Source organism: Hypomesus nipponensis, chromosome 4 (genome assembly GCF_054491055.1).
Source record: "Hypomesus nipponensis isolate SF chromosome 4, ASM5449105v1, whole genome shotgun sequence".
NCBI lineage: Eukaryota > Metazoa > Chordata > Actinopteri > Osmeriformes > Osmeridae > Hypomesus > Hypomesus nipponensis.
This window is the reverse complement of record NC_140364.1, coordinates 3,828,151-3,842,500: the sequence shown is the minus strand read 5'-3', so window position 1 is coordinate 3,842,500 and position 14,350 is coordinate 3,828,151. Positions and strand designations below refer to the sequence as shown.

The 14,350-nt window shown below is 47.0% G+C and overlaps 1 protein-coding gene across 2 annotated transcripts in view; it reads left to right on the top strand.

The window, feature by feature from the left end:
• The window catches only part of LOC146295071 (CUB and sushi domain-containing protein 3-like), a 232,640-nt gene that overhangs the window by 101,940 nt on the left and 116,350 nt on the right, over positions 1 to 14,350 (top strand). For both annotated transcript variants that reach the window (XM_084695753.1, XM_084695752.1), the window contains exons 6-7: positions 375 to 487; positions 11,379 to 11,456. In XM_084695753.1, coding sequence (XP_084551879.1) covers positions 375 to 487; positions 11,379 to 11,456 — 191 coding nt within the window. The remainder of the gene's footprint in view (positions 1 to 374; positions 488 to 11,378; positions 11,457 to 14,350) is intronic.

Below are 14,350 nucleotides of genomic sequence, written 5' to 3'. Positions count from 1 at the left end.
GGGCAATCTGTTTGTAGTCTGTATGTAGTTCATGTGTAGTCTGTTTGTAGTCTGTATGTAGTATTTAAGTTGTCTATATGCGTGCCAGAAGCCCATTCTTCAGCCTTCCCTTCTTGCTGGGCAATGTCAGCGGACACTAACAATTTCCCTTTCTGTCTATCTCTCTCCTTCTCTCTCCGTCCATCTCTCTCTCTCTCTCTCTCTCTCTCTCTCTCTCTCTCTCTCTCTCTCTCTCTCTCTCTCTCTCTCTCTCTCTCTCTCTCTCTCTCTCTCTCTGTCTCTGTCTCTGTCTCTGTCTCTGTCTCTGTCTCTATTTCTCTCTCTCCCCCTCAACTCTCTCTCTACTTCCATCCATCTTCTCTCTCGTCTCCCAGGCTATCAGGGATGAATGTTCCGTCTCCCATTGTTAGCAACAAGAACTGGCTGCGACTTCACTTCGTCACCGATAGCAACCATCGCTACCGGGGATTCAGCGCCCACTATCAGGGTAGGCCTCTTCTCCTAACACACACACACACACACACACACACACAGACTAACACACACACACTTATAAACACACACATAAACACATACAGACATGCTTACACAAACACACACACACGGATACACACACATGCTCATACACACACACGAACACGCTCACGCTTAAACACACGCACATATGCTTTCACACACACAATTGCATGCACACACTTAGACACACAACCAGAAACAAACATACACATATGCTTACACACAAAGAGACATACACACACAGCTTGATGCTGTTTGGAGTCTATCCAACTTTGGAGTCTCTGTCAACTTGTCTCTCCTCTCGCAAAGGCTCTCTCTCCCCTTGTCTCTCACAATCTCTCCTCTCTCTTCCTCCTCTTTCACATCCCTTCTCTCTCTCTCTCTCTCTCTCTCTCTCTCTCTCTCTAACTCTCTCTCTCTCTAACTCTCTTTCTCTCATGCCTCATACTCTTCTTCATTGGTGTTGTCTGGTTGGGTTAGAGTTAGTGCTCTTCCCACTTTCCTCCTCTCTGGTCATGCTCACGGCAGAAAGAGAGATGGTCATCTACCTTCACACAGAAGAAGAGTAACATTCCCTTGTTACTATGGGACATTTTGTCCCCATCATCCCCTCCCTCCTACTCCCCCCTCATCCCCTCACCGCCTTCCTCCCCCTGCTCTCCCCTCCTCGCCCTCCTCCTCCCCCTCCTAACCCTCCCCCCTCCCTCCCTGCTCCAAATGCTTATCCCTCCATCAGACTAACCAAACTCATCAACAACAATTTGCTTCCCTTCCTCTTTCTCCTCCTCTTCCTCCGCCTCCTCCTCTTCTTCCTCCTCCTCCTCCTCCTTCTCTTCCTCTGCCTCTGCCTCCTCCTCCTCCTCCTCTTCCTCCTCTTCATCCTCTTCCTCTTCTTCCTCTTCCTCCTCTTCTTCCTGTTCCTCCTCTTCTTCCTCCTCCTCCTCTTCCTCTGCCTCCTCCTCCTCTTCCTCCTCTTCATCCTCTTTTTCTTCTTCCTCCTCTTCCTCTTCCTCCTCTTCCTCCTGTTCCTCCTCTTCTTCCTCCTCCTCCTCCTCCTCTTCCTCTTGCTCCTACTGCTCATTTTCCTATTCCTCCTCTTCTTCCTACTACTTCTCCTTCTTCTTCCATCTTCCAGGCTGGGCTGCCTAGCAACAGTTGCTAGCCCCCCTCCCATCCTCCATGCCTCAGCGTTGTGATGGTCCTTGTTTCAGTCCTGCCACAGCGCCCCCTGTGAGTCTGGGGTAGAACTGCAGTCAGGCACAGGCTCATCACTTTGACCTGTACACTCAACCAGGGCCAACCTTAGATCTGTAAATCATATATCTGGGATGTTTTTTGTTGAAGGGCAACATTTAAACAAACTGTTTTAATGAGATCTGAATGTTGTGTGATTCAAGCATAAGAGCCCTCTGGCCATGGGGAGGTGTGTTTGGTTTGTCTTAGAGGCAGCACTAATGGGACTGTCCCGGTGGCTTGATTGCTCGATTTGAGGAAAATCAAACACACAGTGGAATAGCAGAGAATTAGGGCCACACCAAACAAGAAGTTACTGTGTTTCTAGAATGAACCTAGACTTTTAACTTGCCTGGTCTTTACACTCTTCAGTAGGGTGGGAACTAGCAAGAAATGGATGGAGAAAAATGTGTCGACTGGCAAGTTCAGCTACAAAGCCTTGCCAGATGGTTCTGTCTACCAGACCAAAGTTATTTGCAGTTACTGTCAGTGAGAGTGGAGTTACCACCTGGTCCTACATCTAGTCTTAAATACCATTTGCTGCTGAGCACTCAGCTAACACAGAGAACCCTGTTAGGCCTGAAACATCTTGCTTGCAGCACAGTACGCTTGTCTGTGAGGAAAACACCCCAAACCTCTCAAGCTATGAGAAAATCACAAACTATGCAGAGGATATCATGGAAGTGTATTACCACAAAGGAAAGAAAATGTAGCTACAACCAAAACTGGGATAGTAATTATAACTGGGTGAAGTCACAGCAACGCAATTTTCATATTTGCGAAATGTTCGCCGTTCTTTTTGGATTTTAAACGGAGGTGGGGGGAGGGGGGGTGTGGATACGACGTGAAGGAAACATGACGTCACCCGATTTTGGTTCAATTTAATTGAGGGATAGACAAACGTCTATACAAGCACACGGAATGCCTGCTTGTGGAAAGTCTGCTTATCTCAATGTTTACTCTCTAATTGCATTTTCTTTAGTTGCATTCAAATTATGGGGCAGAATTGAAATGATTATTTTTTAAGCCATCATATCAACATTTAAGAATACCTCTCAGCATTAGTTACGTGTCCCAGCTTGTCACACACAAGCATATACTTTGTCCCACATTTGGTTTGTTGGGATCCGGTCATCCTACCGATGTACCTGGCATACAACGACTCTGTTTTCTTTAGATTCGTGGGCTTTTTTGAGTTTGCCATGCTCTGTGATTTGATTAATTACTAGACACACATTTGCATAAAGGAAACACATGTTGTTCACTCACCATGCTAACAAGTATGCAAAAGATAATGACGAAGTCCTTTCCAATTAACGATGGACAGTCGCGATTCTTTGCCTTAACAAAAAAGAGTGGCTTGACTATATGTATACTATAGAGGAGAGAGAGAGAGAGAGAGAGAGAGAGAGAGAGAGAGAGAGAGAGAGAGAGAGAGAGAGAGAGAGAGAGAGAGAGAGAGAGAGAGAGAGAGAGAGAGAGAGAGAGAGAGAGAGAGAGAGAGAGAGAGAGAGAGAGAGAGAGAGAGAGAGAGAGAGAGAGAGAGAGAGAGAGAGAGAGAGAGAGAGAGAGAGAGAGAGAGAGAGAGAGAGAGAGAGAGAGAGAGAGAGAGAGAGGATGTGAAAAAGAGTTTGGAGGACCTTCTGTCAGTCAGAGAGGGTTATTTCTGTCCTTCTCCCCACAGGACAGACTAATAGGTCAGCCTTCACACACACACAGACACACACACACACACACACACGGACAGTCTCAGCCCACACAGGAGAGACAACATGAATGAGTCATTCTCTCTCTCATAACCACTCATAATGCTGAACAGAGTGTGAAGAGCTGGACTCCCTCTTCTTCATCCAACACCAGGAGAGGAGGGGACGAGGAGAGGGGAAGAGGGTCAACAAGGGGGGAAGAGAGGAAAGGAAGGGAGGGGGGGATGAGAAAAAAGGAGATGAGAGGGGAAGAGAAGAGAAGAGAGGGGACGAGAGTCATAGGTAATACACGCCAACCTGGCAGAGCTCTCTCTCTCTCTTTCTATCTCTCTCTCTCTCTTTCTATCTCTCTCTCTCTCTTTCTATCTCTCCTCTCTCTCTCTCTCTCTCTCTCTCTCTCTCTCTCTCTGTCTTTAAATCTCTCTCACTCACTCCTTTCTGCTCTCTCCATATTTCTCTTTCGTTCACTTTGGTTCGTTAGGTTTCATAGACATGAGTGTTCAGGTTAAACAATGTTGCCAAAGTAGTCCACAGTGAACACATGTAATTAATAACACATCATAGAACTTAATCATCACATCATGAAACGAACAATCATAGATTGCCAAGCAACATGTCATGTATAATTATAATACAGTTGTAAACTATCCATTTTCAAGTTACATTTATTAAGTATTTTTTGGGGCATGTTAAGAGAGATAAAAAATACAATTATAACCCTTACTAATAATTGTACAAAAAAAAGAAATATATATATATATATATATATATATATATATATATATATATATATATATATATCAGTTAATGTGTATATATAAATTACATTTAAGTGCAAATACTTGTATGCCATACTGCACTGACTCTGTAAATCATTAGGATTTTCCTTTTTGACGTTTTGGACGAAGAGTTTCTGTTTTCATATCACCTGTGTTCACTTGGTGTTTTACTGCTCATCGTTCTAAAGGTCAACCTTTATGTTCCTGTGTCTGAAAGTAAGAGGGGATCCCCATATATCTCTGCAAGAGCATACAGAATCTCTCTCTCAGAATATCTCTCCCTCATTATCTTTCCCTCTATCTCCCCCTTTCTGCTTTCCATCTGTCATCACCACAGAAAATGTAGTTTAGATTTATATTTGACTATAAAATCAGTCAGTCATCCAATCACAGCAGGCTGCAGCCCCATTCCTTGTGAGGGGGACCAGACCATAATAAGCAGGAATGAGGGGACCATGGTGACCAGGCCATAATTACCATGTGAGGAAAGAGGGAAGGAGAAGAGTTCCCTCCACCTCCAGGCAAAAGGCTCTCTGTTGAAAATGTTTGAAACACCCAAGGCCGCACACACACACACACATACACATTCTCACACACACTCTCACACACACTCACACACACACACATACACAGAGCACAATGATTTGGTCAATGATGACTTCTTTGTGTTTGTGACTTTTTTAAGTGAAGAGAAAGAGTTGTCTGTCACAGTGAAATAAACACCACACTGGAACATCTGCTGAAGAGAGAGGGAGAGAGGGAAAGGGAGAGAGAGGGAGAGAGAGGGAGAGAGAGGGAGAGAGAGAGAGAGAGAGAGAGAGAGAGAGAGAGGGGGAGAGAGAGAGAGAGAGGGAGGGAGGGAGGGAGGGAGGGAGGGAGGGAGGGAGGGAGGGAGGGAGGGAGGGAGGGAGGGAGGGAGGGAGGGAGGGAGGGAGGGAGGGAGGGAGGGAGGGGGGAGAGGGGGAGTGGGAGGGGGAGGGAGTAATTACTGGTTGACGTCAGTCTTGTTGTAAAACGCAGATCAAGAGCTTGTATCTTTATCTGAGAACATAAACATTACCTGGAGGGAGAGAAAACTCACAATCTCTCTCTCCTTGTATCTCCACCTCTCTCCTCCTAAATATTCAGTTCAATTCAATATGCTTTATAGGCATGAATGTTCAGGTTAAACCGTGTTGCCAAAGCAGTCCACAGAGAAGGGACAATACGTCATTATTAACACATTATCGAACTTAATTATGATCAATCATGACAAAAATGTATATAATAATGCCAAGTCCATTGCTCTCTCCCCCCTCGTTCTCCCTTCAATCATTTTTAGATACAGACAAATTAAAACAATGATGCATGGTTGATGTTCTGTCCTTTAAGATGTGACAGTGGGACAAAGTCTATCTCTCTCGCCCCCTCTCCCCCCCCACTTTCTCCCTCCACCTCTCTCTTCCCCTCTCTATCTCTCCTCTCTCTCTCCCCCATTCTCTGTCCCCACCTCTCCTCCTCCTGTCTCTGTCCATGCTGCAGTATCAGTGAAAGCTCTTGAAGTGTGTCTCCCAGACAGGATGTGACCTCACCTGGCCTCAAGCAGCTCTGAAATCAGGGATGTGTGCGTGTATGTGTATGTGTATGATAGGTAGATAGACAAACAGACAGACAGACAGTGCCTTACATAAACCAACATATTACATGGACACAAATTGCACACAATACATAGATGCAACATACACATTGGTACTATTTACACACAGAAAAATACACACAGGCACAATACATCAGCATACGTACTTACACACAGCATTGTGACATGTGATCCAGTGCGTGCTCTGCACATCCTGGCTGTGCTGTTGAGGTGTGCGGTGAGGGGAGGTGTTGGAGTCATGTTGTGTATGATACGTATCGGGCAGATATGCATACAGACACTGTCACTCAGCGCACACACACTTCAAACCTCCGCCACAAACACACACCTCAAACCTCCACCACAAACACACACCTCAAACCTCCACCACAAACACACACCTCAAACCTCCACTACAAACACACACCTCAAACCTCCACCACAAACACACACCTCAAACCTCCACCACACACACACATCTCAAACCCCCAGCACACACACCTCAAACCTCCACCACACACACACATCTCAAACCCCCAGCACACACACTTCAAACCTCCACCACAAACACACACCTCAAACCTCCACTACAAACACACACCTCAAACCTCCACCACACACACACATCTCAAACCCCCAGCACACACACCTCAAACCTCCACCACACACACACATCTCAAACCCCCAGCACACACACTTCAAACCTCCACCACAAACACACACCTCAAACCTCCACTACGCACACACACTTCAAACCTCCAGCACACAAACATACACACACACACACACCTCAAACCTCCAGCAAACACATAAACACTCACACACCTCAAACCCCCAGCACATAGACATACAGACACACACACACAAACACTCTCCTCAACCCCTTACCTCCCAACACAGACACACACCTCATGCACCCAGCACACACACTTATTCACACACACACCTCAGCCCCTCACCTCCCAACACACACATCTTAACCCCCCAGCACACAAACCTACGCACACGTACCTCAACCTCTCACCTCCCAGCAAACACACACACATCTTAACCCCCCAGCAAACACACACACCTCCGTGCTCCAGACTGCAGTCATGCATCCCTGCCCCCTCATGAAGAACATATCAGGAGGAAAGGAGCGCGAGGAGGAGGAGGGAGGTGAGGGAGGTGAGGGAAGGGGGGTCAGAGAGAGTGAGGGTGAGATGGGGGAAAGGGCGGAGGGGGAGGGGGTGAGGGAGGGGTTGAGGAGGAGAGGAGGAGAATGAATTGGGAGAGGAAAAACAGGAGGAGGGGAGGTAGAGGAGTGAGGAGGCTAGGGGCAGACAATCAGGTTTCACATCCTTCCTGTTGTCTCCAGTCGCATGACTCGTTATCCCGTGTTCTAGAACAATCCGGACTGTCTCTCAACAACATGGTTGTCAGAGTGTAAAGGCTCTCATGGTGTCCCAATCAGACAAGGCCATGTTTGTCTTCTCCCTGACAGCTAGACAACATCCCATAATAATAATTTACATACATGTATAATCAGCCGTCCTGCCGGTTGCCAACAATGAAACTACCGGACGTTGCTGTCAAGCCAGTCGTGATACCAGACGGAATGAAACTGTAATTAGTGATGTTGTCAGGGCGCCGTTTTAACACCCTGTCACCGTGGGTGATGGTTTGATGGTGCAACGGAAGCCTGCGAAGGACATTTCACGATGAGGCGTGTGAGTTATGGGGTGGAGAGGAAATGTCATGGATACCTGGTGGAGAGGCTGTGTGGGGTTGAGAGGTGCAATCTGTCTCTCCTCGTCGACCCCCCCTCCCACCCTCCTTGCCCTCCTCGTCTACCCCCTATCACCTCTCTGCCCTGGGTCCATCAGGCTCTTACCACAGAAACAACTCCTTATAGTCCTGTTAACCTGCTCTGCCCTAGGGGCAGACAGAGAGAGGAGAGAAAGAAATAGGGAGGGGGTAGTTAAAGAGAAAGAGAGAGCCATGAATATCGAAATCCACATGTGGTTTGGAAGCTCGGGAACCAAAATGAAAGCGAAACAAAAAATGGCCTATCTAACGTTAGCTATTCTCACACAAACACGTTCTTCATCCGAGGAATCGTTGGCTCCGTGTGTGACGACAGGCTTTGGTCTTGATGAAGTGCATGAGCAGAGGGGAAGTGTTGCATTGTGGTGTTTGTTATTATAAAGAAGTGGACATTTTGTTTAGCTTTACAGGATATCTTTTTAGTCCACTGTGCTGGACTTTGGACGCTTAAACTAAAAATGGCGTAACATCAATGCTCCCTAATCCCTATACCGTAGGGAGCATTTTCAGACACGGATTAGCTAACCCATCGTGAACTAACTTTACAGAGAGTCTTGCTAACACTAACACAAAGTCTAACCAACCGTACAGGAAGTCTAACCAACTGTACAGGAAGTCTAAGTAACCTTACAGGAAGTCAAGCTAACCTTACAGAAAGTCTAACTGACCCTAGAGGAAGTCTGACTAAGCATAAAGGAAGTCGAACAAACTCAACAAGACATCTAGCTAACCATACAGGAAATCTAACCCCAACCATCCAGGAAGCCTAACTACTCACAAGTATGCGAAAGCTCCGTGTTGCCTGTGAATACACTTCTGGAGCTTGAGCTGGCTTCATCGCACAGAAATCAATTTGTCATTTGTGCTCGTATTTATTCATGACAGCGTGCGACCCCAGGGCCAGTGGATGGATGTGATGAAACCTTTAGGCTTCACTAATAAGAGTCCTCGTTGACACCCTCATTTGTCAGTACCATATGATGCCGGAATGCATGTGTGAGGGAGGGGGGAGGTGTGTGTCCGTGTGTGTGTGGGTAAGCGTACGTGTGTGTGTGTGTGTGTATGTCCGTGCGTGTGATTGTTTGTGGGTGGGTGTTAATATAAATGGCTCCCCCGTGCATGTGTGCGTGCATGTGTGAATGCCTTTGGTGTTTTTAATATGGTCTCCATTACTTGTGTGCTAGGGATGGCTGTGGTGATTAATGGTGAGTTAAAGAGGGGCGTTGCGAGGGGGGGTAAGAAAGGGAGGTAGCGAGGGGGAGGGGTCCAGAGGTGACCACACCACCAGTACCACAATGGCCCTACCGGTATCAGACAACAGTACCATGGGTTCAGAGAGCAAAGCAGGGTACCATGGTTACCTGAACCCGAGTCTCTATGGCTGAGTGTCAGAGCGAGGTTGAGGAGAGACATTCTCAATCAGCTCCGCCTCTCCTACTCTCCTCCTCCTGCCCTCATCTCCTCCTCTTCTTCTCCTCCACTCCTCATCCCCTCCTCTTCCCCTTCTATTCTCCTCCTCCTCCTCCTGCCGTGCTCTTCTCCTCCTCCTCACCTCCTTCCTCTCATCTTCCTCACCTCCTCCATTCAGCGTTTTTACACCAGTCATGCCATGTAATCACCTCCGGCCGTAAAGCCGGATGGTAACCTTGGAGATGGTGATTTACAGCTTCCAGAGTGCTTTATGGCAGCCTTCTCCATGAACGTGTGATGTATGAGGACGGGCCGATGGCCAGCTGGTCCCTTCTCTGTCCCTTCTTTCCCTCCATCCCTCTCTCTCCCTACATCCTCTCCACCGCCATCACTCCTCCTCTTCTCTTCCCCTCCATCCCTCTCTCTCTACCTCCATCCCTGTCTCTCCGTGGCTCTCTCCATCCATTCCTTTCTCTCTCTCTCTCTCTCTCTCTCTCTCTCTCTCTTTCCTGCTGTCTCCGCCTCCATCTTTTTGTCCCTCGTTCTCCCTCCCTCCATCACAGATCACTATTCCAGCTGTCTGGGCAGTGAAACTAACACAATAGAAAGATATTAAATGTGAAACTCTTCATTTTAAAGCAGAAATCAGATCAGATCAAACAGATCCCCTGGTTACAGTTATCCTGGTTACTGTCAACCTCCTCACCCCCTCAATTCAGGCATGGTGAGAGAATCCTCTTATACTTGTAGTATTGTGTTGGAAACAATTGAAACATCAGTTTGGCCTCTTGTGACTGGACCAAAGGACCATACAGGCTAGTGTAGCGGGTGTGACTGGACCATACAGGCTGGGTGGGGTGAACCAAGGATACCTTAATCATGGCAGCGTTCTACCCTGGTCTCTCCACTATTCCGCCATCTCCTGCAGAACATCCCAATGGCAACACTGTAGGACTGGAACCTTGGACACGTGTGCTTTTCTAAATCTTTTGTTTTCTATTAGTTTTTTTGCAGTGAGAAGAAAACATTTATTACGATGTTTTCTGTGAAACAGGGAAAGTATTGCATTTCTGCTGCTGCTGTCATTATTATGATTATTGTTGTTGTTGTTGTTGTTATTATTATTATTATTAATTTCATTGCAAATATTATTATGATTACTGTTGTTGTTATTATTATTATCATTATTATTATTATTATTATTACTATTATATGCTTGTTGCTGCTCACAAGGCTTCTGTTCCATGTCAGCGTTGTAGATATTCTCAACCTGATTGGCTCTATTCCCTCAGCTCAATCCCCCATAAACCACTGTGCGTGTGCGTGTGCTTGTCGGTGTGTGTGTGCGTATGTGTGTGTGCGTGTGTGTGTGTTTGAGAGAGAGAGAGAGAGAGAGAGAGAGAGAGAGAGAGAGAGAGAGAGAGTGTGTGGTGACATTTCCCAGTGAGCTAGTTGGGGGCAGGGTGACAAATTGTCCGCTCTGCAGGTAGAGACGCTGACAGACACCTCTGGTGATCCCCATGGGATCTCTCTATCCCTCCTCCTCCCTCTCTCCCTCCCTCCCTCCCTCCCTCTCTTTCTCTCTCTCTCTCTCTCTCTCTCTCTCTCTCTCTCTCTCTCTCTCTCTCTCTCTCTTCCTCCCTCTCACTCCACCACCCTCTTCCACTCCCTCCCTCCCTTCAACTCCCTCCATCTCCCTCCACCTCTCTCTCCATCCACCCACCTCCACCCACCTCCACTGCCTCACCCCCATCTCTCCCCCTTCTCCCCCTTAAGCTGACACACGAACAGAAGCCTCTGGAATAATCTATTCTCTTTTTATGTTCTCCATTTAGCTTGTTTTTCTTTTTCTTTGTCTCTTTTTTTCCCTCTCTGTCTCTTTCTCTCTCTCTCTCTCTCTCTCTCTCTCTCTCTCTCTCACTCTCTCTCTCTCTCTCTCTCTCTCACTCTCTGTCTGTCTGTCTTTCTGTGTGTCTGTCTGTCTGTCTGTCTCTCTCTCTCTCTCTCTCTCTCTCTCTCTCTCTCTCTCTCTCTCTCTCTCTCTCTCTCTCTCTCTCTGTCTGTCTGTCTGTCTGTCTGTCTGTCTGTCTGTCTGTCTCTCTGTCTGTCTCTCTCTCTCTCTCGCTCTCTCTCTCTCTCTCTCTCTCTCTCTCTCTCTCTCTCTCTCTCTCTCTCTCTCTCTCTCGCTCTCTCTCCCTATGTTTGTAGCAGATGTGGCTCTGCTCTGTTTGGACCAAACCAACACTGATGCACCTGTCCTCCAGTCTGACATCATATCCTGTGTTCCTCTCTCTGTGTTTCTCTGACTTATAGTGAAGCGGTCTCTAGATTCCAAATCTAGAGGTGTTAAATTATTCCCAGGCAAAGACAACAACAACAAGTTCTCTATCTGTGAGTCCTATACTTTGTTTCTCCTTCATGGTCAATCTGTGGGTTGGTTTGGTTTTGCTATCTTTACTGTGTGTGCGCGTGTGTGTGTGTGTGTGTATAGTTTGCTTTCTGTGCAGTGTCTGTGTGTGTATTTGTGCCTTGTGTTTTCGATTCATTCACCATTGCTTGGTCTGGCTTTCCCTCCTAACCAGCTGCTGGTTTGGCATGCCCCAACCCCCCTGACCCCCCCCCCCCCCCCCTCCACGACCTTATACATCCGACCGCAACCTTCACTTTCAAAAACTGGTCAATATCCCGTTTGGTCATCAATAGGCTTAGATGGACACCACTGAAGTGCCCTGACCTCTGACCCCTGGACCCTGACCCGTGTGTCACTCCACCTTGAACCCCGCTCTCGGGCTCGCTCTTGTCAGGTCAACAAGGAAGGATTTTGCAGGAAACAGGAAGTGCAGCAGTTTCCTGTCACAGAACATGTTTGCTACGTTCTGCCACTTCCGTTCAGCAGACACTCAGGCCCCCGAGAAGGGTTCAGCCCCGCCCATGCGGCTAGGAAACAAACTGCCGATTGGGATTGGGCCATGCAGCGCACACACACGCTCGCACTCACATGGACACACACCTTCACCCAGCACAACACACACACCTTCACCCAGCACAACACACACACACACACACACACCTTCACCCAGCACAACACACACACACACACACTCACATGGACACACACCTTTACCCAGCACAACACACACACACACACACTCACATGGACACACACCTTCACCCAGCACAACACACACACACACACCTTCACCCAGCACAACACACACACACTCACATGGACACACACCTTCACCCAGCACAACACACACACACACACACTCCCTCACCCAGCAAGGACTTTTCTTTTCCTGGAGAAGGGGATTTGAGGAGACTGGAGCATATGCTGAACAGAAAAACACACTGTTCAAACAAACAAACAAACACACTGTTTAAACACACACGCGCACACTGTTCAAACACAGTCATATGCTTTAAACACACACAAACATGCACTCCCCCCGCCCCCCCAGCCCCACACAAGGTTCACACACACACACAAACAGGAACCTGCTAGCACAGTTCCACAGTAACAATGTGTTGCACCAAGTCAGGTCCTTAAGTTAGACCTCAAACACACACACACACACACACGTACGGTAATTCCAAACGAGTGGTTAAACACCTTACCACATCACAACACACGTACCGCACAGACCACAGCTACAGGAACATGTGCACCCCAAGGAAACCAGCCGTGTCCTCACAGACCTCTCTTCTCTACATGTTTACACAAACACACACGTTTGCGCGCGCAACCACACACACACGCACGCACGCACACTCGCAGTTTACCAAGCAGCTGCCACTCTTAAGTATCACGATATTCCTGTCAGTTGGATCGAAGGGCCACCGCAGAGAAAGCTTCGCTCTGTCACAATGTTGGTGCCACCTGTACTCTTTTCTGCTCATTACAGTCGGTGTTCTCTGTAGCATGGTCACACTCATACACGCACGCACGCACACACACACCTCCACATCATTAGTCCAGTTGTGGCGGTGTCTGGAGCGTTCCAGGGGTCTAATGGAGTCACGTGACCTTCTCTAACCGCTTGTGCCGGTCGGACACGACTCTGAACAGCGGGCTAAACTATTGAAAGGAAGAAGGAAAGAAAGGAAAAGGAAAAGAAAGGACAGGATTATGTTTCCTGGTTGCATTTCTTCTGCGTACATAATGTGCATGAGCCTCAGAGTGCATGAGCCTGCGGGTGAGGTCGTTGTTTTGTTTGTATGTTTCATTGGTTGGTTGGTTGCTTGTATGGTTGTTTTTTTTCGAAGGTTGTTTGTTTAGTTGTTTGTTTGTTTGTTTATTGGGTTGGTTGGTTGAATGTTTGGTTGGTTGTTCATTTGGTTGTTTAGTCTGTAGGTCAGTTGTTTGGTTGATTCATTATTTGCTTGATTTTTGTTTATTTGGTTGGTTGCATTTGTGGCTTCACCTTTCTGCATGTTAAATCTGCATTCAGTCCCAGTGGGAAAAGGACGTTCTTCTACATGAACTAGACCAATCTTACAACAAATGCAACCGTATATGTATGCAACCGTATGTCTTTCACAAGCACAATCACAAACCCTTAACCTAAACAAATATCACTCTCACTGTCCCCTATATATCATCACAATCCCCATATAATATCAATCTGCCTAAATCATATCAACCTCCCTTTTTAATATCACTGCCCCTTATTACCACTCCCTACTGCCCCTAATTAATATTACTGTCACCTAATTAATATTGTTGTCCCCTATTACTGTCCCCTATATAATATAATTGTCACTTATATAATATCATTGTTCCCTATCCTTGTCCCCTATTTAATATCCCTGTATGATATTACTGTCCCTATATAATATATACATTCCCAATATAATCACTATAATCACTGTCCCTTTATAATATCCCTGTTCTGTAACATCACTGCTCAGTAATAACTGGGAATGTAATGTGACTGTGAGACAAGTAAAGTGCTGAATAGTTAACCAGTGAATTTGAAGACTGTTACTGGCTTGGGCTGTGTGTGTGTTTCAGAGATAGAGTGTGTGTGTGTGCTTCAGAGCTTTAGAGATAGTGTGTGTGTGTGTGCGTGTGTGTGTGTGTGTGTGTGTGTGTGTGTGCTGTAATGACAGCTCTCCTGGGCTTCACACTCCAGTAGAGTCTACAGCCTGTAAACATGTCCGACAAAATGCTGGAGAGGAAGGGTTTGAGAGTGACCCGAAACTGGGGACACACACAAACACACACGCTTAGACACAGTAAGGCACACACATAAATGCGCGCACACACACACACACACACACAC